The following is a 27,940-nucleotide window of genomic DNA, read 5'->3' on the forward strand; positions in this document are numbered from 1 at the left end:
CGCTGATACCACCACACCATTCCCTCTTGAGAGCAAGCGTGTCTAGATCTCGCATAAGAATTGCACACAACGCCGTTGATCTAGAGGCAGACTGCTCCTCACGGCTCTTTTACGCAGTTTTTATTATTAAAAACATTTAGAAATTACACTCGGGAACGATGGTGTCCTTTTACAGTAACGAATCGTCAAACGTTTTGGTCCTACGATTAAATTAAGTATAACAAACGGCTTGGTATATTTTTTTGTTTCTTTTCCATTCTTTCGATATCTCCGCGTGTCGACGATTAATTCGCTATATTTACATCATTATGCAACGACGCTGGTGTTGCATACGAGCGCGGAGCCTGGCGCGCGTAACACTGCGACACCGAACGGACTGAAAAACGGGGAACGTTCCTCGTCGACGATCGAGGACGACGAACTTCCTTTCAGTTTTTTTTTTTTCTGGGACCTCCTCGCTGAACGCTCGTACGCTGCTTGCTTTCTTGTCTTTCCCTCGTCGCAAGTGGAAAATAAAATGGTCGGGGCAGTGGCGCGGCTATTTGGCAAGATTCATTTGACCATGGTCGCTTTACTACGTCACGCAGGCCCCACGCGGTCATTGTGACCAAGGACGAGACCAAACACACCACACCACGGTGTGTAAAATTAATTTTTGTGACTCGGGTACGTAGTAGGTAAGTATACCTCACGCTCAATACTTAAAGCAACCACAAATACGATAAGGGATATTTCAGAATCATGAGCAGAATCCTCGACTGATCGATAAGGGTAAGAAGGAATAGAAGATATCTACTGCAATACGGTAACTCTCTCGCTGGAGTTTCGATCGATAAACTTGAGGGGAGAATTTATTCTCTTCGTGATCTTGTCATTTTACTTTTCGTATTTCTATATATCCTACGTAAAAAGACGAGAAAATTTTCTAAGAGCTATGTTTTGCGATTGAATCGTTGCTCTGTAAAAAATTGTTATGTAGTGTTGTCTTGATATATACTTGTAACATAAGATCAGCTGTTTATAGAATATTATATTGTTATATTTACGAACTAACAATTTGAGCTTGTCTTTTTATAAATCAGACCAGCTTATTATTAAGCTTATCTTGAGATAATTCTGCAGTTTAGACTGATAACTAGTAAAGGTCTCTTTCCATATACCTGAATAAATAACAGTGAGGATAATGGACCATCCCTAAAGCAATGATTCTGCATGATTTTATTCGTCGCAATTTGAACAATTTTTAGGAGAGAACGATTCTCTAAAACGTATGATTCTTTCTGATTTTTCTACCTTTTGGTTTAGTTGAATCCTCAGAAATAAGAATAAGATTCGAATGTGACCTGTGTTTATTGAAATCTTTTTTGTTCCTTCTTATAAATTCTATTACCCAATTGAGTTTGTGCCCATAATTCTGAAACACCCTGTATAAATAATACCGTGAGGAAATTCACGGGCGAAAAATGGAATCGTTGCTCGCTTGAGATCATCGTTCCTTAAAACGAATTAAATCCAAAAGGATTCTAGTGCCGAACATCCCATGTAACGGTTACAAGAATTCGAGAGGTGTCACTCAGTTGTACAAAAATATAAAATAAAAGAAAGATCATGCATACGGGTATGTATATACACCTAGCAGTAATCGTAGTTTATCCTTGATCACAATGTTCACACGATTAATTCGTTTAATACAATATAATCTACTAATAGTCACCTCTTTCCTTCTCTTTGCTTCATTTCTTGTACAATTTCTCTTAGCCAATCCCTGGATATCTTAGCGCAAATTACTTTGTACCAGCAATTTCGAACAAATTACGTTGCAGTTTCGTCTGCAGAGAGGTGTCACACGTTATCCACGGCAAATGAATTCTCTGATTCGCGCGGGTACAAAACGAAAATGAAATATCGAATCGCGCATTGTAAGCATTATGGAAGATATGTCGCGGAAGAGAAAATAATGATCAAGAATCACTTAGCATTTACGAAGCATAAAAGTTGTTACGGCAAAAAATGTTCTTCAGTACTTGACGGAAATGCTGAATCAAGTTCGAGACCAAACCTGTTCTCAAACGAACAGCGTGGAACGCAAATTTGATTCGTGCGTCGTCTGTTAAATGCAGATGACGATAGTCTTTAAACGAACAGTAAGAAATCATTTAAACCTCATCCAATATGCAAAGAAACGATGTATATTGTAGCTGCAATTAATTTCCTTGTCTTACACGTTTACTGCGTAAGACGTAGGTATCCATTGTAAATATACACTTCATTTCTTTACATAATCGTTCTGTTTACAGTTCTGCATTACTGTACGCGTATAAAACTTAACTTATACAATGCCATGGTTTCAGTGTATGTCCATGTTTCGACTGAAGCATACAGACACGGAATACAGTAATTTCGATTGCTAGAAACATACATGCAAGTAAACTCCATTATTATTTGCGAGTGAACTTTGCGCAAATAGCCTCGAGATCATAGTCTCAGAACCAAGAGTTTCTGTGAAATGTCGCGAAACCATGAAATTCCACTGATGCATTTGCATTAGTGAAATACAAAGCTTCAAAACATTATAGTAATACTGCATGTATGTTTACAGAACAGTTTGAAACTGTGAATATTCGTCATTCTCTGCAAATTTCACATTGCACAACTAAATCGAAGGAGATTGGAGCTCAACATAATTATGTCCAAAAACACTCATCGATTCGAATATATCTGCAATCCTGGCAAAGTGACAGAAGTGCGCAGATCACATAAAGAACTCCCTGGATCGGCTAATGTGCAGTCACGACGCAGGTCTGTCCAGTACTGAAATTTCTATTAGCCTAAGACCACGCATCATTGGGTCTGTTAGTAGTAGCCCGCGTGGCTTGTAGACTCTGTCATTTTGTTCACAGACAAACTTTGCCACTTTTCTTAAACACTTTTCGTAATGAGTCTCTGTGCATATGTAAATTAGGTAACCAGTAAGACAAGCCAGGCAGCCTTCGCAGTATGTAGAACAACTGGCTCGTTCCGCCTCAGCGAAGTAGTTGTTCAACTGATTGATCGTATACTCGAACGATTGTCTGTCCAGCTAAATTGGAAAATAATAGAGCAAACAACTTCCCATAAATTGAATATAAGTTAATTACACTAGTTATGTAATTTGTAAGAAAATATTTAAGGCAACAAAACACAATTATTAGGTAGTACTATGAAATTGCATACATATATGAAACCAGGCAAAAGGGTCTATATCTATTAACCATATCTATTAACCAAAGCTTCCTTCTAAATAAATTTTTGCTGCTACTATAGTTTTTCTCAAATTTAAAAAGAAATAATGAATTATTCTCTTCATAGACTACTATATAGTCAATAAAATCTTTTTCAACATGTATCATGAACTATTATAACAAAAGTAACAAAATTGAAATATGAAGTTTCGTGCTTGTCAGATCTTTTACACACAGTCTATCATGTTTCCCATCATCTCAAATTGTTTTCAAACAAGAGAACCTTTCATGTTCAAGAGCTGGTAATCGCAGCATTCCAATAAAGTACAAATGTTTATAAAAGTGGAATACGCCAATTAAATTTCAACTGGAAAAAGTCACTAATGCTAATGACACATATTTCAATTAAATAAACATCAATTTCATTGAACTATATAGTTCCCTGTTTGACCTACAAAACCAGCAATTTCATATGATACAAGCTAATATTATGTATCTTCAATCTTAATTTATCCAATTTCAAATTAATATACAATATAGCCATATTAACCATTGAAAAGAAAACACACAAGAACCAATGTCAATGCACAAAGAAAAAGAAAATATGTGAATTTCAGGGATTTCAATTTTATAAATAACAGAAATTAAATGTTCAGTACATACTCTACTCTGTAGCTCTGGAGGAAACTGTGTTTGAAATTTAACCATAGTGCCCTCACTGTAATCACGTTGTATAAAAACTTTCTGACAATTTGGTGGAGGCCCCCCACCTGCTTGACCCCGACCAGCTGACATATCCTCCAGGGGTGTAAGGGCAGCATGATTGCCCTGAAAGAACGAGAACACCATGTGTCTGATCAGCAACTTTCTTTCGATCAGTAAACGTCTCTTTATCTGCTTTCCTTATGCGAAAATTGTTGCTACATTTGACTCCAGCTGTATTTAAGCTGTCTAACCACAAAAACCGCACCCAAAGATAGGTGCCAAAAATGATCGACTACAAAGCAGAGAACAAACGAATGACGATAATGTTCTATATCGCGGCACTTGAAATCAACACCGAACGATCGGAGTAATGGAGAAACGTAAACGTTTCATCAAGAGTGACAGGCAAAAGAAGGGAAGGCAGACAGAACGATAGACGAGTCAAAACTTACCAATGGCATTTTGAGCTTCGTCTTGACGATTTGATAGAACAGGTCTGTCGAAAATAATCTCGACTTGTTAGTCGAACGCGGAGCAACGTGAGTAAAACCGACGGAGCGTACAGGGACGAACGTTCCTGGAAAAATACGGAGGACAGTGCTCTGACCGAGGGACTATCGCACGACACCGTCGCCATGAAACATGCGCGCGCAATTCGTTCTAATTAAAATACACGATTCATGGCGCCTTATAGAATTCTTCAAACTAATTATATCCGACTGTTTGTTAGTCTTCCGAATTAAAACAAGATATTTTTAGCCTGCTGAAAGTATACAGAAAATTGAATATATAAAAATATTCCGGAAATATGACAGAAGTCTGAATTATTCCAAGTTTCTGCAAAGGAGGAAACAAATCTAATGAATGCTTTACTTCAAGTAATGTTAAGTACAGTAAATAGTATGGAAAACTGAAGCATTTGCGTATCGCCGAAAATAGACTTCACTACAGAAAATATATGTATTTTGAATGCAAACACATTATGGAGTACGTTGGATTATCAAGAAATACTTCCTTGCTCGCTTTTTTTAACGAAAAGGTTTCAGAGAGTTTTAATTCTGTGTTTTCCTCGTATCTAGTACTTTTGGTAAGTTTGTTTACCGTTTTTCTAAAGGACATTTTTAAAGTTTTGTACATTCATCAAACGTAGAATAAATTGAGATAGACATAATGAGTATTTTAAATTTCATACAATGCATATTGTCTTACCGCCACTACATCGATTTTTAATAGTTATGGCTGCATTTAGATGGCGCTAAAATGCTCTCAGCTGATTCTGTGTATGCATATACTGTACTTGCATTTATTCTGAAAGACAATTTGGAAGATAAAAAGTGACGCTATAAGATATATTCTATTGATTATTAATTTGTTCTTATAATCGATTACAGCAGTATTAAAAAAGCATTGCGTCTTTGTTTAATAATTTAAGTATTTATTCCAGTATCGAAGAATTCTACGAACACAGTTATTATTTAACAATATGTTTACCGATCGGTCCCTTGATGCTGTGAGTTTTGACTCGCAAGTATCAACCGCAAAGTATGTCATAATCATTTATTTTTTTATACCATATCTGTACTTTTCTGCTTGCTTATTGTGTGTATTTTACAGATCTGAATTATCAGTAAACGTTCAGACAACAGAGATTGTTTATAATCAGAATCCCGTACAAACAATTGAAACAAGAAGTGTCGAGGTACATATAAATATGCTTATAAACATGCAAGTGACAAGTAAATAATTCTTCTTTTTCAGACCCAAACTATAGTTGAGGAAAAGAAAAAACTAGATGTAGACTACAACAAGTTAGCTCAATTTTTAAAAAAAGTTACTCCCGGTATATTGGAAGCTTTAGATGAAGCTGTGGGAACTAATGCATTTGACGATTATGATCCCCAAATCAATGAAAATTCACTTACTAGTCCACAGCTTCTGCAAAAGATTAATAGTATAAATGAAATTGAATCCCAGGTACTTAGAATTTCTTATCAGTATTCCTACTTAGGAAAACCTTGAATTACATTTTTTTATTTTCAGATGAAAGTAAGCGATATGAGTTGGAGCATTGGTGGAGGAAATTTAGCTATTTCCTATGGAGTTTCTTATCATGAGACATGGTGTGATCATCTGTCTAAGATACAGCTGCATAATCAGACAAAGGAGGGTGGTTTCACAGATGTTCCACAGAAAACATTAGAGACTAACGCATGTGTCACAGCATTAGCTTATCATCCAACTGAACCATCTATTATAGTAGCTGGTTTATTTAATGGTAATTTATAAAATTATTAGAAAGTTATTTGCAAAATGTATGCTTAACTCTATAAATACTGTTTCTGCAAAGGTGATGTTCTTGTCTGGAATTTAAGAGACAATGTATCAGTGACACCAACAACAGTTTGCACTCATGGTGATTCTGTGTCCCAAGTATACTGGAAAGCAAGAACTGTAAATGATGTATCCTTATTAGTGAGCTCTAGTAAAGACGGATATATTTTCATACACAAGATGGTAGCTAACTTTACCATTGCTAAATCCTATAAGCGGTAACTATTTTGTTAAAGACCACCAATTCACATGTAAAGTATTTTTTATTAACTCACCTTTTTGTAGACTGAAAATAGCTAAAGAACATAATCCAGTAGAAAACTCAAGGCCACGCAGTGCAGGTGGAACTCGTGAACGAGCTGTTGAATCTGGATTATGCATCACTACTTTCGACTTTTCTTCCAGAGATCCAATATTTTTCATAGTGGGTACCTTATGCGGTGGCATATATAAATGTAGTTTAGATCGCATAGTTCCTATCGAAGGTATGTATTTTACTAAATTTTGTACCATTATATATAAATAATTCGTAATTTTTTAATGAAGGAGATGAAGGTCTCATGGATCCCGTAATAGACGAATATGAGAAACATGAAGGCAGTATTACCAGCGTTAAATGTTCTCCTAAACGTAATATTTTCGTTACGGCTGGCACGGATAAAGAGATGCGAATTTACGATTTTGAGGAGGTAAATTCTCCCCTAACACTTATTCAACTAATTCAAATTTTGCAACGAGTAATTAGTTGTTTGTATTATTCAGCATGCATGTCTACGATCGATTTCCTTCGAAAATACTGTAGTAGGATTAACATGGATGGCTGGATATCAAGATGTATTGGCAGCCTACGGTGCAGGTCCGACCATAAGACTGTATAATATCGCTGATGGTAGACCCATAACAAATGTGAAGTTTGAGAAAACTGATAGGGAAAATACTAACTGTTTACGTGTAAATTCTAAAAGGTAAGCTTTCATATTCTATCGATAGTTCATACATCTTAATTATTTCTTGCGTTTATTTTACAGAGATTTAGTAGCTATAGGAGATACCCAAGGAATTATAGAAATTTGGAAAATCCCACGAAAATTAGTTTAAGATTAGTCTATAAAAATCTATATACTAAGTTGGCTTTATTGTATTTATAAAGGATATTATCAGTATGAAAACACAGCTTTTTTAATGCACATGGCATGACAGTCTATATTTATTAAAATAAAATATATGATTTTCTTATAAAACTTTTACAAATTTTTATTTTCGAAATATCTGTTCTTACATTTTATATAAACGATGTTTCATTTTCAAATTATTTCTCCGTGACTATAATAACACGAGAGGATATTAATAACACATGATTATAATGTTAGACACTTTACGCCTACGACTTAAATATCCCGACACAGCTTTACTACAAAAATAGTTTCGCGTATTTATTATGAAAATATATCACAGAATATACAATTGCATCTCCTTTTGAAGCCCAATACGAAGTTGACACCTAAAACCAAAGAAAAATATATTTTTATTTGTTATTCATTGTTTCATATAAAGTAGACAATAAAATACTTTAGGTTTTAATTATTTTACACGAAGTAGTTAGAATAGATAAGCTTTGACCTTTTTCTTTGACACAATTCCATAGATTCTAGGCAAAAAATCTGTGATATTAAAAAATTATTAAATATTCTAAAGTGTATATCCATAAACGTTTAATTTCCAGTATAAAAATAGATTTGCTTTAAAATTCTTTTTCGATACGGCACGACGATGTACCGATTTCTCCAACGCAATTTACAATTTATCACGCTCTTCTTTCCAATTATTCAGCCGTGACGTTTTATCTTTTCTATCAGCCATACTTGAACGTCAGAGTGGCATACACACGCAGCAGATAAAACAAAAAATCAAGGCCAATCCTCTAAAGTTTTACATAAATTGTAAAACACAAAATACTGTTTTCTTTTCCAATATACAAAAAATTCTGCAACACATGTCAAAAACAGTGAAAATGCAAACAATATAGTACATAAAGGTTTTATGAAAAGGAAACGAAAACACGTCACATTTCTTTATTTTATTCAACAAATTCCTAGTTAATTTTTTTTTCAGTAGTTAATAAAAGCATACAACTTTTTACAATACTGCAGAATTTTTCAAATATATATATATAAAAAAAACCTTTTTGTACATACAAAATAATATTTCATTTGACTTGTAACATTGATTGTATAGTCACACGCTCAAGGACTGACCCATATCCCTGAGAATTTAACTTTGATAACCTTAAAAAGTAACACTTCCTGAACGATAACAATCATTGGCTTAGCAGTTATAAGAAATATGTGATATATGTACATATAAAAATACTATAAGGTATAAAGAAGCGAGACGTACATAGGCATGAACACATTTAACCAAAAGAAACGAGGTAGTCCAACTCTGCTGATTAAACAAAAATGAGTACTTTATTCATTTGCGTCTCAAACAGATGCGTAGTGCGTTTTAATCAAGTGTTTTCCGTAGTAAATCCCCTCTCTGACTACTTGGTAACCTTGGTAGGGCATTGTCCTCTCGTTCAGAGTCCGAACTTCCTCCGACATCCTACTCAGGCAGTGCGTCAATGAAAAAGAAGTTGCTACGCACTACGAAATGGAAATAAACACAGATTAAACACGTTTGATGATAACGTATTAAAATCATTTTAATTCTCCGTCAGCAGCCACCACCTGTTAAACAGTAATTTTTCATCATTTTATCATTCATAATAGCTTTACACATATGTAGAATACAAATACAATTTAGAAGAGATCATTGTAACTGGTACAATTGACTTCTTGATACGTCATCTGAAGCTTAGAAATAAAGTGGGGGATCTCACATTCATTGTTAGCATAATGCTACGTCATTCTTGCTGTTTCATTATCTTGATAATTCAAAAGGAACTGTTCTAGAAACAAGAGATCTGAAAGTTCTACTAAGCTTTAATTTCTTATCACGTTTTCTCATTTTTGCAAAAATGTAATATTAATCTACTATAATCAATCTTGAAAGCGCAATTTACTTGTGATTTGAACAAAGATTCCAAGTTACTGTTACAGTTAAACTCATTTCCTTTTGTAGCGAAATGTGACACACTTAAACGTCCCGAATGTTCCATAGCAGATCTCTTCCGTCATCTTAGGCTTTTAAATGCGTCGAAGCACGCTAGGCAATACTTACACGTTCGTACTTACACGTAAATTACATGCTGTTGTATTAGGAGCAGAGATTATTGATTTCCAAGTGAAATTAAATTTGCTCTGCTAACTGAAACTAATAAAAACATTTCATAACAGCTCAATAAATACGTAACTACTAAAATGAATATAAAAAGGATACATAAAGGTTCAGGTACATTTTATTTCAGAAGGAACAAATTTATTTCATACTTCTCTAAGGAAAGAGATAGCTTCGATTTTGGTCCTCATACAGGACAAGTTCCACAGAACCTTTTTTTGAAAGGAATCGTTGAAATTCATCCTGGAACTCAGGTTTTGTCCTGAAAAGGACACTTTTGGATGCCTTGAAAAGGACAGAGTTGATGCCCTGAAAAGGGCAGTTTTGATGCCTTGAAAAGGACAGAGTTGATGCCCTGAAAAGGGCAGTTTTGGTGCCCTGAAAAGGGCAGTTTTGATGCCCTGAAAAGGGCAGATATGTTTTTCATGTTTAGTTCCATCCGAGCAGTCGCTACCTCCGTGCCTGAGGCATTTGCGGGCCCTGAGAAGGGCCCTAAAGAAAAAAGAAATAGTAAGAGGAAATGTGGACGGGATATGCTTAGATGTGTTTTTGAGGTAATACGGCGGGAAATAGGAACTGAAAATGATTCTCATGGAGAAATGCGAAGCTGAACCGCTTCGGTGCCAACTTGCTGTTTGTCTTCTATATCAGTGCCAAGGAAAAAAGCATGAAGGAAAATAGTTGTGGAAAAACAGGAAAAAAAATAGGGATGAAAGAACAAAAGGGATCTCGTTATTTACGCCAGGAAACCTTAAAAATTTTCTCTCCATTGCTTCTAATGCTTCTTTTACTTCTGCTTCTTCATACTGTTCGAGAAGTGGCTCCATCTACGTCAAGTGAACACCACAGGAAAACTTTTCAACGCGGTGTATGTGTGATATATTTTTGCTTCGATGTAACGGGCCTTCATTGAAAATTTTTCAGGCGTCCGTCACGTAAAACAGCTTTCTCTTCGTGTTTATATCTTCATCAGCAATCTTTATCTCGAAATTCTTGCACTTCCATCTACATTATGAATGTGATGTACAATAGTAGTAGGTATGTGCGTCCAGTGTTCATTTGGAATTCTGCACACGTGACTCACATAAATGCGTATACGTTTTTCATATTAAATGAGCTGAATGAAACCTCTTTCTTTGTTCTCTTCTGTCGCGTTATGTACACACGTGTATATGGGTGTGTCTGTATATGTGTGTTTGTGTGTAATTGTGCTGTACCGGAAATATTGATTTTTCATTAAAGACGTTGATTCTGAGAGATGTCCCCCCGGAATGTCTGAAGACCTCTCTCTTCAAACTTTCTAAAAAAAGGATCCTCGCACCAAATATACTCGTCTCGTTGACGAAAGAGGATCCAAGAAATTTCTTAGTTTTTCGTCTTTGAGCTTCTTCCGCCGGAAATATTAATTCTTCCCGACGGCTATTGCACACTAACGCTCCAATTTCTCTCTTCCTCTTCATTCGATGCCATCTCGTCGTTTCTTCTTTCAAGCTTACTTCTTGCTCCTTCTTACTTGTCCATTCATCCCTCTCACACAACATACGCACGTAACACACACTCTCAGTTGTCTGTATACACTGATTTTTTTGGCGCTTTTTGTTCTCAAAAAGACATTTTTCTGATCATTTTTTAGAAATCCTCACATTCGCACCATCTTCGCTCATTAGATCCGACTTTAATTCCATTCAACATCGATCAAGGCTTACACGGAGAGCAAATTCTTCGAGCAAATTCGCTACTCCGTTATCTCTTCTCGCAGATCCATTTCTCTTCACTTCTCATGCGACAATCTTGAAAGACATTGTTCTCCTCGCTCATTGTAATATCTTTTCTCCACGCAGTGCTGCCACCTACTTCATCCTCCTCCGATAATACACGCTGGTGTATCTCTTGCGAATGCGTGTACGCACTGAATACAACAAGTACCAAAATTACGGATTATAAACGATTATGCTTTAGGTACGACTTCACCTCCCCATAGTCCACGAAATATTCTACTGGCTCTCTCTGCATTACACTTCCTCTTTCGTATCTAGAGGATACTTCGATAATATTTTCTTTCACTATCGCCGTTTTGTATATTACTTTGAATCGTTGGCCGCAGTTGCTGCGTTCTTGCGATGAAAACCTCTGTTTCCTCGTCTTCTGATAGGAGAAAAACGGCAAAAAATAATTGTTCCTCTATCGAGCCTCGTAGTGGACGATTATTGTGAATCCTTCACCATTTTCGAGTCTTCCCCTTTTCGCGAGACAAAGTATTCTCATGCAATCTATCCTGATGCCCTCTTTTTTCTTCTTCTTCCTTTGCCTCCTCTTCTTCTTCAATCTTCTTCACATCGGACGCGCAAACACGAGACTATTGTTTCGCCAAGAAAACAACGGGATGCGCGTCGAAAGGTGGCCAATCGATGATCCATTTCCTCGTCGATCGCGCCATCGTTAACCCTCTCCCGTTATTCCCTTGTCTCGTTCTCTCCCCAATCTTGGTCCTCCATCTTCTTGAAGAATATCTGACAGGAGTTGCGGATCCAGTCGAGATTTTCTTCCCTCTCCTTTCGTGCTGTACGAATATCAATTTAAACATGCGATTCAACTCTGGAATGTTGAATGAATTCTTATCGCTACTTCCACCTTCAGTTCTCATATGAAAACCAGAGACCAAGATGCACTCGATGAGCTTTAGGAATGATAAAGGAATCTCGTTCTTGCGCGTAACGACGGCGTCCTCGTTCTCCTTTCTCTGTTTGCCACCCTTCTTCTAGCGTTCTCCGAATCTCAGTTGAAAACTCAAAACGTGCGCTCCAAAATTACGCACAGCCATCCTCCAACAAAAAAAGGGAACTTCTCCTTTCGCTTGCATTAACAAAATATTCTCTTCTTACACGCTTGCCACGATTCGCACAATCGAATTCTTTCATCATTTTCTTTATGTACAATTGTTGGATCGATATCGTCGATCCCTCGGCAAAATCTTTACGCGAAACTGGGCACCCTTAACACGTTACATGGTACAATGTCATTATGCGATACTCTCGGAGTCGAACCTTAAACGTACTTCTTGCGTTTTACGAATAATAATAGATATACAATTATAACTCTATTCTTAATGTGTACCCTAAATCTCGACAGCAAATTGCATCGTGTCCGCGACGGAGTCATCGAAGAGACACGACGAAAGGAAAAATCGTTATCATTGTTCTCACTAATTGCCATCGCCATCATCTCTCCCCCTTCTTTCTTCTATCTCCTCATCAACGTTTTATCGTCTTCATCACAGAGATCGCGACTCAATATTATCCTTATAATTATTAATTCTACGATTTTACTGCCTACGGATAAACTCGTCGCCTCTATTCGTTGGAACGACAGAACAAAAGTTCTGACCTTCTGCATTTTTTTTTTACTTTTTGTTATAACCTTAACGGACTCGTGAAGCCTATACTCGCGAACACGACAAGCGCTTTAACGTTCCGTATCTGTTGGATTTCAAATCTGTTTTGAACTTGAATACTATTTTCTTGTGCCTTTTTGGGACCGAGACATATTTTGAGTTGTACTGAAGAGTGAATTAATTCGAGGATGTGATGAATAAATATTCGACCTGTCGTTTCTGAAGTATAAGCTTCGCTGAGTAGTGCCCTTTGGTGCACACCGCCACGAGTCTCCTCGTTCGTTAACTTCTATGTCGGTTCAGTTAAAGCAGACCAGAGTTTCGCGGAACAATGCTCTGTACAGCGATGCTCGGTGTAAAATGTAAGCTTACAAAAGGAAACACAGTAAAAGAAAACCGTTCGAAGAAGAAATGCCACGTGGTTTGTAGGACATATACTCGGAACGGAGGAGAAACGTCTGCGCGCGCAGGAGAAAGGCCGTTTTACTCGGACCATTTTAATTCTGGTACCATAAATATTCCCTGTTCGTGCTAAATCGTTTTAAATTGAGTTGCAAAAGTTCCTTAATCAACTGTTTGTATTCCGAAGTCCTAGAGTTTCCAGTAGATGACGTCTAAAAAATTAAATATTCATATTTCTTCTCTCTTCTGAACATCAGATTTTGCTTAAAGATTATTCCAGAAATCCTCCAATGTGTCTAGGAGTTTGGTTTACAACCTTATAATTTAAATCGCGATGGAAAATCTGATGTAAAGTGTGAGAAAAAGATTTTCAGTAATTAGATATCACCATGAATCAAAATTGGCTCTGGAAGCGAACACTGTCTATTTTAGATTTGGCTTCCTTACCATACCTCCGCCATCTTGTGGAAACCTTAGAGCACGTATAAGTCGGTAAAGCTATGTATTAAATTATCAAATGGGGTTTTCTGAGAGAATTTAAATCCATTGAAATGGTTACATCTATTTAGAGAAGAAGCCCTAAAAATCAGATTTTTAAAATTTTTATATTACCCAAAATTCAGTTTCAAGAAAATATCTTGAAAATTTTAAATTGGTGTCTCAAAATTAATGAAGTTACACATCCTTAGGTGAAATAAGGTCCACTCCTTAGTTACTATATCTCAATAAAAAATTGGGAATGTATTATAAATACACGTTTCGATGGCATTTAAAATATACAGGAATTGATAAAATTGTTCATTACATTTGCTAAAGTATTATTATATCATTAAATGGCGAAATAAGGATTCAACAGATCTGAATAGTAAAATAATAATTCCATAAGGACATAGAGAAAAAGAAGTAGGACAGTTCGACTACGGAGAAGAGAACAAAAGCAAAATTTCGCGTCTAAAGGGAGGTGGTAAAGATTAAACAGAAGTCACTTAGAAACTTAGGAAAGTAATTAATAGAGTAATAAAAGACAGGAAATATGAGCAGGTAGAAGAAAATCTATCGTAGCAAAGTTTGATCAACTTATCCCACGAAAATGGGCTAAATCGTTGAAACGAGGACACGTTCAATTAAATGTTCTTTCTTATGTGAAGAACGTGAAATAGTGGTACAATTATTTGAAATTCAGGCACATTAAAAAATGGTATACATAAAAGTTATAATAAACGTTCTGCATCAACTGTAAGGAGCAGCAAAACTCACTCTAGATAGAAAATGCACAATATATCAATACGAAAAACTGATTAATAAAATCATAGCATTATAAGAACATCAGTTTCAAGGCAAGAAAGGAAGCAATGGACACTATATGATGATAAACGACAGAGGAAAAAGGGGACAAAACAGAACATGAGAAACAAGCGATACCAACACAGAGATAGGAAAAACAAGCCGGGTGTTTAAACAGAACTAAAAGACTGTAAAAAGAGATCTTTATAGTAAGCTAAAGAAAAGGACAATAAAATAACAAACATGTTTCTGTGAAGAAAGTGGACTCAATTTTCAACTGCACTTTCTTCTAAAAAGTTCCCAAATTGATTTTTTCTCCTCTAAATAGACGTAACCCCTTGACCTGTTTCCATAGAACCAACTTTACTCGGAAGCCAACAGATGGCCCTCTGTAACGATTAAGAGAACTAGAACTTTCCGATCCCCACATTACTGGCCAATTACAAGTCAGAACGGACGGTCAGCGAAGCAAGAGTAATTTAATAATTGACGATTCGAATAGCTAAAGCTGCAATCGACGGAAAGTCGTCAAACATTTTAGGCGGTGTGACACTTTTTGTGTAAAATTTCACAGCGCAAACGTTACCCTCCGGGCGCGTTGAGCCACGAAACGAAAGGGAGAGACAACAAACAACTAAAGTTACGTCACTTAACCGTAGGAAAATTATTGTCACGCACGTGCGGGCGATCGCCGCATATGTAAGGGTGTGCTTCTCACCTTCTTTTTCAACGCGTCACCGCAAACGTGTTGTTATTATAATCATGTCGGTTGCAATTGGCGCGAACCGCTCTGCACGTGCGAGAATATCCAGATTTCGAACGGACGCGTTCTTCCAGCAATCTCTCTCATTCTTCTCTTCAAGTCGCCATCTTCGTTCGAACGAATCAAGGATAAACAGTCTTTAACACGCTTCGATGGACAGAACGCGTTCGTTTCTCGCCTTGTTTGCTTCCATAACGAGAAGCTCTCCCTCTCTCCGCATATAATATATAATATATATTTATATATATATATATATTTATCTCCTCTCATTCTCTCAGCCTCACGTTTTTTGGCACGCTCGCACACGCACGCACGCACGCACACACGCATTCTCTCATTCCCTTTCTCTCTCTCTCACTCTCTCTCTCTCTATTTCTATTGAACGCGTACATACTTTCCGGAAAACACGCGCAAGGTATATATATATGTATATCAAGGTACATGGTCGAATCTCGATTCGCTAAAATAGTCAGTGCGTTTTATTCTCGCCGCGGCAACGGCCGATTCGTTTCCCCCCACCTTCATTTTCTAGCTTAACCGTACGTCAAAACGAAGCGAATGTGTGTTGCGCAACAAATTTGGGGCTGCTTCATCTTTTCTTTTTCGACTTGCCTCGAACGCGATCGTTCGTTTTTAAAAATTAGTCCCGGAGTTAAAAATGAGTAGATACGTGAAACGAAAGTTGTGGGTCGGGCACCTCGTGCTGACGTACGGCTGGGACTTTCACGAGCAGCAGCAGGAAGAAGGATAAAAAATATTGTCATCGACAGGCTCGTCAGAGAGATGCGTTTAACAAGGGAATTTTTCACGAGTGAACGATCGATAAATACGAGAAACTTCTCCATGCTACCGTAGGTAAAAATCAGATTCTCGCTTGAACGATGGTTGAAGCCAGTGTTGCCAACGGGTAGCTTCCTCTTCGCAGATCTTGTACCCTTGTGTATGCTGTAGTTTGTTCATGTGCACGCAACGTGACGTTAATCAGCGTCTGTGTGCACTATTTAACAGATGCAAAGTGGAAAAAGGTGTCTAAGCCGTGAAACTTAGAGTATGATGAGTGAAAAAGATTACAAGTGACTTAGAGGACGCCACCCGTCGACAGCATCGGTTTCACTCTGATAATGCGTCTTTCTCAATCAATAATATATACGCATATACTTCGATCATAAAACCACGCAGTGCGAACCATTATTTGGTTTTTCCACCTTTTCTACTCCTTGTTTAATGAACCGGATCCCCATCGCATTCGAAATGATTTAATTTGAGCGCGAAACGGTTCCATCATCTTGATCTCCCAGGAAATGGTTCTTTTGCGAGCTGCGTGATTCAATGATACGTGTCTCTTGACGTCGAGTTTTAAGAACGAAAAAATGACTTCTTGCGTGACGATCAAGATTAAAAGGTAAAATTAAAGCGATACCACTAATTTGGACCGAAATTCCGAATCTTGGAAATATGTTTTCGATCTAAAGAAAAAAAGGAGGCGTAATTGGATACAGGAAAAAGAGGAGAAAAAGATAATCGATTCGTGGACTAAAAATCCCACTTTCTCCCTCTCTCATCTGCATAAAAACACATCGAAGTACTTATGTTTGATTAATAAATCGTAGACCATTGACGCTCTTTGAACGACAGAGCTCCACACTCCACGCAACATCCTCCTTTTTTCCTTCCTATCATCTGTTCCTCAGACCTTTTCATAACTTAATTCTAAATTTAAGGCTTAATTAATTAATCGACATAGTGTTTCGTGTGGCTGTGTTCTTTGTGTCCCTGTATATGAAATCAGTGCTTCGCATGAGAATCGGATGAACTCGATTTTGCTTTCTTTTTCCCCAAAGAAATCGTAACGCGTGGTACGACAAGATGTGATGCAATGTTACCGCCGTGTCTCGAAATCTTTTCGCGGAAAATACTTTTTGAAAAGAGTTCGAGACGTGAATGGCAGATTCGTTTGACGATCGTTCGAAGACGTTGGTTCCTTTTTTCTTGTTTCGTTCGTTCGACGAGCATACTTTATCTCGGATCAATATTCTTCGAAAAGAACGACAGTTGCCGGTATTCTTTCCATAATGAGAAACAGTGGCACGGATATGCAATATTATTTCAAGAACTGTTATTCGCTCGAGAAATTTCTCTGCTCTTTAACGCTTTGCAGCACGCGGGTCTCCCCAAACGCACAAATGTACAGAAAAACGCTAAAAACGCATACAATACGCTTAAAGTATGTTTCGATTACTATTATAAAATTTCGCTAACCAAAATATATGTACGATCGTGGGTATATATTATATCGAAATGAATCGCTTACAAACCTATAACGCCATAATTGTAATTATTAATAAAACAAAAAAAAATAAAGATAATAGACTCTTTTCCGATGTCATTATCCTAAAAATGAAAAACCCTATGATTTACTTTTAAAAATAATGAGCACGCACGCCTCGGTAAACATAATTAAAACACCTGATCACCAGAAATCGAAGAAACAAATAATGCAAAGATGCATATACCGAAGATACACTGTGAAGAGAATAACAACAATGCTACGTATCGTGATCTTTCGATCAGAAGAAACCATAAGAGTGCTTTCGCGCGTCACAAAAGTCAACTTAAAGAACGAATCAACGACAATCGGGAATTCCTCCCGAAGCTGACTTTACCCAAAAAAAAGAGAAACGCATGTTCTGACGCAATGACAAGATTTGACTATACGCTAACAACCAAGAAATTTCTTAATCGATATCAGAGAACAACCAAAAGATATGTTAGCTTCGACACGCTTCTACTATCGATACCCTTTTAACAACTGTAAATCTGTATAATTTGATTACGTAACCGATAGGATTCACGTTAGACCTTCGAAAGAGACCAGCAAAAGAAAATTTTATTCGAAAGGTACGAAGATACGTGTGTCTAGGTTTTAAACACAACAAACGAGTGCACGCACGAATCGCAAAGGCACTCGTGAATGCACTCGCGTGCCGCTGCAATGTTCGTCGACGGATGCATCACGGTATTTGTTGAATAACGCAGTCTTAGAAGTTTGTAAAATGTTACGTCCATAAAGAAACGAACATATAATCGCTACAAATGTCGATTATTCTATCGAGGTTTGATTTTTTAAATATTTATCGATATTATTTTGAAACGTAATGTAAATGATGTGAAATTCGAAAGGAATTGTTTCAATGCTCGTTGAACATTATTAATACTTTATTATGGACAAAAATGTCACTCATTACGGTGGTCTTATTTTCATTCATTAAATAAAAGATTGCGAACTAAAACCGTACACGATGGTTATTAGCTGAGTCGAAACAGAATCAACTAACCGCTCAAGGCCACTGGGAAACCCCCATTATTTTGCCTCTTCGCTCTGTCCATTGTGTTTGAGAGACAGAGGGCGCTCAGCTTCAAGCATCCACGCTCTCTGTTTTTCAAAGACTGGTTATGATGTATTTTAAAAGAGGAGGAAAGATTTTGAGAGATCAGTTGATTGTTTATGATTATAATACTGACAATATATGACAAGCAACGTTTCTGTTACTCCGAATTAAACACAAAACGTCATAGAATGTTCCCATTCGATAGTAGACCCATGACACATCCGTGAAGCCTTCACGAGAATTTGAATTTTGTCTTATCGATTATTTCTCGATCTTTCGTGTAACTCGCGACGAACGATTTTTTGTACGTTACAATATCACAATAAATGCCAGTCGAGTATGGATCGTACCATTCTTTCTTCTTCTGCTCGGCACAAAGCTTTCCTCCGTTTTCAATAACTTAGACCACTGAGAAAAAACGGAGAAAAGCGTTGCGACCTTCTCCAATTTTATCTTTCAAAACGACCCAAGTACTCGTTGGCCCTTATAATTAAAGCTACTAGCTATATTCTCATCTTAGAGTCACGAAGGTGGATTACGATACATGATGGACGTACTCGAAAGATTCTAAATAATATCCTCTGCATTTCTGTTCATGTCACGGAGACATTGCACCCCTCTCATTTTCTCTCACAGACACTTTGTGTGACATGCTTTCGAGCATTTCTCGCCTTCCACAATCGCGCGTTCATATCTCTTACTACTAAAACTTTACGATAATTAATAGTAACGCCCCTCTTTTTAAAACGGAAAGAAACCCTCCTTTCTTTCGTTTTCAATGGCAACACGTTGCACAGTAGCATCTCTCTCTTCGTGTTATCTTGCGCTTCTCTCAAAAGAATCGTAATTTATCTTTTTACCATCGTGCTCTCGCGCTCTTAAATTACCTCGCTGTCTTATTATTTAATCATATACATATAATATATAATATATATATGTGTGTATATATATATATATGTTGATCAGTTACCAATTAAAAATTAGTAGTACCTATAGGGTCATCATCACAGCTAATTTCTTATCTTTTTTCATCATTAGTATTATCGATTGGTTGATTATAATTTCACTTTGTAACTCGTGCCCCCCTCATTCGTATCGACTCATAGGGTACATCCAGTACTACCATCGCTCAGTCAGCTATCAGGGAGCCATTTTTGAGATCGAAAATTTTATCAAATTATGTAGTGGAATAATTAATTAAGTATCTGTTGAATAATTAATAAGATTTTGTAGAATAAGGATTAAACAATTTTCAGAGAAAAAGTATGTTTTGTATCTAAGACACATTACCTAGCTTAGCAATGGCCTGTTCAGAACTAATCAGCCCACAACAAATTTATCACCACTATTTAGACCTTACTACTGTAGAAGCTAATTCTGAATGTACAGAACATCGGCTTTCTATCAGTCACGATAAACACGATGATGAATGTGACATTTCCAAACCACAGAAGCAAATACACGAAACGTAAAAAACATATAGGATATATAGAAAAAATAGAATAAAAAAACTACGTATGGGATTAGAGAAAATAACCGAAGTTCAAAAAGAAAGAAACACAAACTGTTAAAATAATTATTAGAAGTTAAAAGTCCTAATACTATTCATATATGTTGTATGTTATATGTATTTTACATTATGTATATAGTGTTTAATACACATAAATATTTTTAATGCATAATTGTTCTTAATTTTTAACATAAGATGTTTATCTGTTTTATACCTCTGATCATGACTATCATGTATCTTTTTAGTATAATTAAACTGGATGCATTAGTATGCACAGAATTCATTCTGCTGTTAGTTTCTCACAAATTAAGATACTATTGCTTCACAATATTCAGTGCCTACTAGTGCAACCATTCCAATTTAGTATTAGTTTGTTACTGTCTGGTTTACTGCTGTACTTATATGTGCTATAATTTATAGCCTTTCTGTGTTTGGTCATTTAACATACGTTCCCAATAAAGCTAATGTTCTTGTTATGTTAGAAAAACAATAATGTGCTGAACTTGTAAAAATGCCAAACCGATCGCTGACTGCTAATAATGCTCCAGCTTCAGCTAACATCTACAATCAGCAATACTTGTTTTTCAAAGGAATAACGTAATATTCCCTGTTTCATTTGATTGTTAATGATATTAATTAGTTTCTGCAAATTGTGAGACAGCAGAGGATGTCAATCTGATACACATGTAATGCACCAAGGATCTCAGACTGTAGACCTTGAAGGTAGTCACAACTGGTCATGCGACTCACGTAAGTAAGGCGTTTTGCCCATTTTGTTCGAGATGATTTTGTGCAAGATAGTTAGTGAGTGAAATAAGCAGTCAGTAAGCCGTATGTTTAATACTTTTACATTAATATAATTTTAAAACATATAATTGAAGTAAAAAAGTGAACTAATTAACCTGCGATATAAGTTTTGATGGCTGGTAGAAGCAATTGCTGAGACTCGATAGTGGACTCCAAAAGATAAATGCGCATTAGAAAGACCAAGAGGATTATATGCAAAAAATACCGGGATTTGCATTATGTTGTAGAATATAAAAGAAGCTTTGGATCATATAAGCATTTTGTTAATGAAATAAAAAGGTCAGGCCAAGTCATATTGTATTTAAACACATGACTTTAAAGCGCAGTAAAATAGCTGCAATCGCAAAAGAATGTAATAATCGCATTGTTCCGACTCTCGAACAAAATGGCCGTCACATATCCGCGACACAACACGGCGTCATTCCCCTACTCATCACTGGTCACGTGAGTCACGTGACCATTTGTGACTACTCTCAAGATACTGGTTCAAGATCCCTAGTATGCATTGCTAATAACTATGCAGTATTTATTTCCATCTTTTCTCCTCTCATTCTAAAATGAGCATGAAAATCAGTAAGAAAATACCGTGGTCTTGTATACTCGTAACTCTTTCATTACAAAATGTGCACATCTCTATGCATTATATAAGATTGTAGCAGGGGATATCATCATCATCATCGCGATTATCGTACATTCCACAATACATTTTAGATCAATTCTCTATTATCGGCAATTTCATCTACTTCCATTTCATTTTTTACTTTAAAATCCAAAACAACTCACCACTTTGAATTAAATACGAGTATAGTTCAATTTTACTCCGTTAAATCGAGGTACTAATAACAATAAGCTCACTTGTATATCCAGTACGCAAAAACAGCTCCCTGAGCGCTCTTAGATGCGCTCACTAAGCAGTGGTAATATTGGATGCACCCATGGACACAATCTTTCTTTTCCTGAAGAGCCCTCCCTCTCTCAATTCCGTACACCTCAACAGATCGCTTCAAATCGAGCCTAGCAACCTTCGACCATTTAATTCCCTTTCTTCCGCCCTCTCTACTTTTCAACCATTACTTTATACACAAACTGACTATTTTTCGCTCCTCCGCGAGACTCGAGCAATTATAATACATGTATTGCTGTATTTGAAAATTTGAAATTTCATAGTTACGCCCTCGATCGGAACGGAACAAAACGCCGTTGCCATCAAGACAATTATTCCTCTTATATGTATACAGTTATATATACATAATACGTGGATTCTTGTTTCCCGTTCGTATATACACTAATTACTTCTTTTTTTTACAGGACATTTTTTACACGTGCTGATCAAAATTACTATTTTCCACCGATTTCCCGTCTCTATTTACACAATCTTCGTTCCGATGCGCGTCTGTGCGATAATCCCCGGGTATACCCCTCGGTTTCGTTAAGTTCATCGACCTTTCACAGGACGGCAGTGTTTTAATTCGTTTACTTCGCGCCCGATGAGCCGTTACGAAAAGAAACCTCGCGACATACACGCGCTTTGAAAATTTTGCCGATCCCCGACTCGTATTTATAATATGTACAATTAGCGTTTAAGGACTAACAGGGTCACGACGTCCTGAAAGCTTACACAAGAATCACTGGGAAAATACTGAAATACTTAACAGCCGAAGAGACAGGAGATTGTTTCGCTTCTAGATCGAAAAACAAAACAACGAATTAATTTTGACGATCGATAGATTTTGCAAGAAGAATTCCGTTTGAGGTACTCAAGCGCTGGAGAATGAGGCATTGCACTGAAACGATGAAATGAAAATAAATTTTGGTCAAATTGTGCTCTTGCTGTTTGTTTTCAATAATGGTCGCGACGCGTCTCCCATTTCCGCCGAGTTATTGCGCAATTATGAGAGATAACACAGATGATAGGACATGTTTCTTACGGAACTATGTTTCCCATGAAAATTTTTCGAACTAACCAGAAGCAATCGATCGATGCCGCAAACAAAGAGGATCACTACGGTATTCTCGAACAGTTTCAATCTTGAAACGTAACTTTTTCCAAAAGCAACAGAACTTTAAGTAAATGATGAGAATTTGAAATACACGAACGCTTATAACTAAACAAATCACGAAAGTGAGAGGAACAAAGACGAATAGTTCCTTTCTGTTTCCATAGCTTCTATCCTCCTTTTCCCCCGATGAGCCGCTGCACGGCACCGGTTTGACGAGAGGGAGAAGAAGAATAGATTACTGACCAAAACAAATTGCAATTCTCACCGATTTTGCGACAGAATTTCCATCCAACCATTTCACGCGACCTATGGCTGCTGGATGCTATAGATACACGATTAAAAATTTCACCTTACAAGACTACCAATACAGAGAAAGTAATTGAAAGTTCGAAATTGCACATTTTCTTGCCATGTTCTCCCTTTCTCTCTCACTCTCTCATTAAATACATTCATATATACGCATGGATGCATTCACGTTTTTCTGAGATCTGCATATACATACACCAACCTATTTTGTAAATCATCCTACAAACTAACTTAAGAGAAAAGAAAAGAAAAAAGTGTATACTAAGGGGAGAATGAAACCAATGTAATTTAAAAGAAACAATGCCTCCTTTCCATAAAAAGAAAAAAACCTATCAGTTTAAAACACCACTTCCAATTAATTTGGTCACTTTGTAATTAAAGATAAATACCTAATTCAATAAAAAAAAAAAAAAAAAAGAAACAAATGAAAAAAAAGATGTAGAAATTAAAAACCATAGTTGTTACTTTTATAATGTAACGTCAAGATGCGTACGATATTGTTCAGAATGTGAAAATCATTTAAGGTCACGCAAAGTGAGCGAAAATTTCGTGTTTGAAATGTTAGTTGAAAAAGATGCATTTATGCCTAAATTAAAATTTTTATAATGTTATATTAGTATTTGATATTATATAATGGAATTATCATCAAAATCGTTATCCAAACAATATTATGTTTAAGAATATAAGTATGCTAGTTTTACAGTGACAACAAAAGGACAGAACATACTACTGTACTCTATATACTGTATATTATGTAAAAAATAATTTTAAATTTGTCATATACAAGAACTTTTTGTAAAAACCTTTTAATTTAAGCATAAATCCTGCTCACAGTAAATAGACTGAAATGAATAATTTATATGACAGAACATTTCAAATCAGATCGATCACTTTCTTCATTTTTTACTTATTCAACCTCATTTCATTCTTTTTTAGCGAATTATATGAATCCAAAAAAATTAATCCATGTGTATACACATTGGAAATTCGTCATTTTAATCTTATACAGTGCTTTGCACAAGTATTGCAAAACTGTAAAAAGAATAAGAATACCTTCAATAAAAGAGGAAGATAAATTAGAAACCAAGAATTTCCCTTATAATAATCTTGCAAGGATAATTTGATTATGCCTCTAAGATTCCATAAACTTATGAATTATACCAAAATATCAAAATCTTAACAGAAAGTGAGGACACAACTTGTTAATTAGTGATTATAATCATTAGTCAGAGACATACTGAATCGATACCTAGGTTTATGCTAAAGAGCAGTAGATGAACATACGCGATACTTAAACTTTACCATCTATATTATAAGTATAAAGTACTTCTCAAAGAAAAACAAAAAAGATAGCATAAGTTCTGTGACGAAACATGTAAAAATTTGTATGACCCCCTTGGAAAGAATTCCGGACAAAACAGAAAAGAATAAAATATACTATATCTTAATCAACAGTGCTAATTCGTAGCAATTTTGGTTGGAAAATGAAATAGCTATTGTTTTTAAAAATAGCTAATGCAGCTTTGCTTGTGTCTTCGTACCATTTCGTCAAACAAATAATATAACAGTGTTTGTGTATAATGTGTATGTGTATGCGTTTCTGCAAGTTAATCATATATAATAATAATCTAAAATACATACGTTTATATCTTCATAGACGGCGCATAATAGAATCGTTACAAGTTATTATATACTTGAATCACGGTTCGCGGTAGACGCACCCGCGTCTCTTTTATCCTTAACATTTGTATGCTTTGTATAATAGCTTAAAGAACAATTCATGGTTTTTTCTTCACTCAGCATCCGTACCGTGAAACTGAAGACACTGGTGCCCTGAACTAGTTGCTTATTTACTTGTATCGTCTTTAGATTGTGTTATCGCGCAGTTGTTCTTATGTAAACACTTTTCGCATTTTTCTTTAAACGAGCAGTTTGATATATCACGTACAAGAGAAAAAATACATCCTTAATCCAAGAAAGGAGACGATAATATCGTACCTGTCTTTTTGCATTTAGGAGCTGGTAACCGTTTTTAGCGGTCCGTTGGTCTTTGGGTATCAAGCTTGGACGTTTAGTATCATCTTAAGATGATTTGAAATATTGCAACTCCTGTCAGATTGCTGACAACTGCTCATCAATCTCGTAGTCCAATGGCTGGGCGGTTTGGGAAGGCTCGCAGGAGACGGCGGTTCGGAAAACTTTGCACCCGCGTAGAAGCTGTTCGTTGGGCTGCCGCGTGGACTGTATTCGTACCGTAGCGGTGAATTTCTTGTACTTTTGGACGAACAGTGTGGACTGCAGCTCAATCTACCAGTCGAATTTCTACCATAGGCCCTTCCACCATTGTGAAAGAACGTTGACGATTTGATTGCACTTGAGCGGTGATGATGCCGCTCAACGCCGACATTTGGCGAACCATGTCGCTCTACTTTGTTGTTTAATTTTGGTGCCGAATTCGTCATGGCTTGTTTATCGTACTTTCGACCTCTCTTTCGTTCACAAAGTCAACCAACCCGTCTGTAACACGAATTCTTTTCTTAGCCATGTATCGACAGTTCCTATTCTAACCCTTTCGGTGCTGATTTCAACGCTTAGCATACTTATTGATCATCTATATAAAACGCATTCAAAGTATTTATCGTACGCATTGCACTGAGTCGCAGCACCGATAGAGTATAATCAAATATTGTTAACACCGTTCAGCAATGAATCTCAATGAAAACACAATCTGCCGTATTTGATAAGGAGGCTGATAAATGTTATCTAATTAAATGGATGCTGTAATTCTTTATGACTCGTACTTGTAACTACATCCAAGTAATTTTTTTACATCAATTTAACCCTGGAATGGCGTCCTAGGGTCTTTCGTGACCCCAACAGCAAAATACTGATTTCTGTTGTTACTGTGCTGCAAAAATAATTACGAGTAAAAATGGTATTTAATTTCTTTTAACATTTGAATTTCATAAGCTTAAACTATAAAATATCTTAGTGAATTTTTACAAAATTCTTCAAATGTTCAAAATGTATGAAAATCACGCTAAATCTGGAAGAGACGTGTGGCAGTCCGAAAAAACAATGTGCCATTCCAGGGTTAATACAATTTTGTTTTATTCTTGTGATGCTTCCATCGGCAATGTAAGGTCAAAGTCAGGTATGAAGTGTGCGCAATAAAAAATGTTACGATGCGAAACGAATATAAAATCGATTTTATATCCGGCTTCAAGCATGTTTCTACTTTAGGAGCCAAAATGTTTCGAAATCGCGGCGATGCGAGAGAGGGGATAACGCGATCAATTCTCCGCGGAAGTAAAATAAAGCTTACCGTATTTTGTTCGCGGGCCACTTTCCGATGAAAGCAAAAATTTTCGGTGGTGTTTTGTATTCGATGATTTTTCTAACTGCGCAATAATCTCAGGAACCAGGGCAAAAGGGTAGGGGGAACGCGGAGGAATAAAACTTGGTGGGGTACCCCACGAACCTCCAATAAGCGCAATGCTACCTCGCCCCGTTTTCGTCGAGTTCTCTCGCAGTCCTCCCTGTTCGCGTTTTTTGTGAATTTGACCACATTCGGTGACCGTTGGTCACCTTTCGTTCGCACTCGCTTCCTCTTCACGAAATAAAAAGCACACGCGTCGTCTCCAACTTCTCTCACTTCTTTCCAAACGCAGCTGGAGAGGTACAAGATGGCGGACACGAGTTGTTTGTTTTCGCTGTCCTCCACCGGATTTCTCGCGGCACACGATTATCACACCGTTTCTTCAACAGCGAAATTTTTACGTATACTTTGTCTCTCTTCGCTACGCGCACGCGCGCGTACACATATGTTCGCAAACGTGAAATTAAACTTTTAATCGCGTAATAACTCGTACGTGACTGTACATGTACGCGCACTAAACGCTGTTCATTCCGTTTTAATAACTTTTCGATAATACTCCTGAAGCAACGTCAGTCAATTTATATCTCGTCTTCCTCTTACTTTAACCCCTTTCCTTCTCCACTTCTCGCCAACTCACACAACACTCGCTGAAACCGGATACTGCGATCGAACTCGGAAACTGCGTGCTCATGAGCACGATCCTCCTCCAACACTGTCTCTTACCTTTGTGAAAACGCAAGCCGATCTTAAGGGTATGACCATCTCCCTTCCCTCACTCAGATTTCACCAATGATAAAGTGTCTCTATACTCACGTGATCTGCTCTGACCAATCGCGTTACTCCTCTTTCGGGTATCCTCGGTTTTTTCCGTACAATTTATTACATCGCCATCAAAGTTTTATTGTACACATAATTTTGAAATTTCTGTCCTATTCCAAGAGTCTTTGAATTTTTAAGAATTCGGTATGATGGTTCATTGTTATATCCTAAGGTAAAATAATCAAGGAAATCAACGTTGTGTATAACGATCGGAATGTAGTGACTTGCTGATTGGTCAAACGCAATAAGGTACGACACCTCGTGACACTGGTCTGAATTTAAGAAATGATTTTTATACCCTGTATTGTGTTTTTCCTTGTTTGTTAAATTGCCTTCGTAAAAAGTGAACAAAGA

At 36.7% G+C, this 27,940-nt stretch overlaps 3 protein-coding genes across 6 annotated transcripts; 1 reads left to right on the top strand and 2 right to left on the bottom strand.

Moving 5' to 3' along the window:
• Positions 1–103: 103 nt before the first annotated feature.
• Positions 104–4,800, bottom strand: LOC143183755 (golgin subfamily A member 7). The gene is made up of 3 exons (XM_076385455.1): positions 4,379–4,800; positions 3,885–4,049; positions 104–3,079 (listed from the first exon to the last, which is right to left on the bottom strand). The coding sequence occupies exons 1-3, from the start codon at positions 4,385–4,387 to the stop codon at positions 2,789–2,791; spliced, it is 465 nt and encodes a 154-aa protein (XP_076241570.1). The 5' UTR covers positions 4,388–4,800; the 3' UTR covers positions 104–2,788.
• A 22-nt stretch (positions 4,801–4,822) lies between these two features.
• LOC143183754 (cytoplasmic dynein 2 intermediate chain 2) lies at positions 4,823–7,499 on the top strand. Its single transcript, XM_076385453.1, has 10 exons — positions 4,823–5,013; positions 5,371–5,468; positions 5,541–5,625; positions 5,685–5,900; positions 5,967–6,201; positions 6,274–6,475; positions 6,543–6,742; positions 6,804–6,946; positions 7,020–7,222; positions 7,286–7,499. Exons 1-10 carry the CDS (start codon positions 4,885–4,887, stop codon positions 7,353–7,355), a joined length of 1,581 nt encoding a protein of 526 aa, XP_076241568.1. The 5' UTR covers positions 4,823–4,884; the 3' UTR covers positions 7,356–7,499.
• Positions 7,500–7,580: 81 nt separating this feature from the next.
• LOC143183756 (uncharacterized) lies at positions 7,581–27,466 on the bottom strand. 4 transcript variants are annotated; one of them, XM_076385457.1, is made up of 3 exons: positions 26,870–27,466; positions 25,387–25,905; positions 7,581–7,758 (listed from the first exon to the last, which is right to left on the bottom strand). In XM_076385457.1, the coding sequence occupies exon 2, from the start codon at positions 25,848–25,850 to the stop codon at positions 25,446–25,448; it is 405 nt and encodes a 134-aa protein (XP_076241572.1). In that variant the 5' UTR covers positions 25,851–25,905; positions 26,870–27,466; the 3' UTR covers positions 7,581–7,758; positions 25,387–25,445. The 4 variants fall into 4 exon arrangements, 2 of the variants coding, with proteins under 2 accessions (XP_076241572.1, XP_076241571.1); XM_076385456.1 differs by having other exon boundaries at positions 26,714–27,466; XR_013002659.1 differs by lacking the exons at positions 25,387–25,905; positions 26,870–27,466 and adding an exon at positions 8,655–17,987.
• Positions 27,467–27,940: the final 474 nt, after the last annotated feature.

Source organism: Calliopsis andreniformis, chromosome 9 (genome assembly GCF_051401765.1).
Source record: "Calliopsis andreniformis isolate RMS-2024a chromosome 9, iyCalAndr_principal, whole genome shotgun sequence".
Taxonomy (NCBI): Eukaryota; Metazoa; Arthropoda; class Insecta; order Hymenoptera; family Andrenidae; genus Calliopsis; species Calliopsis andreniformis.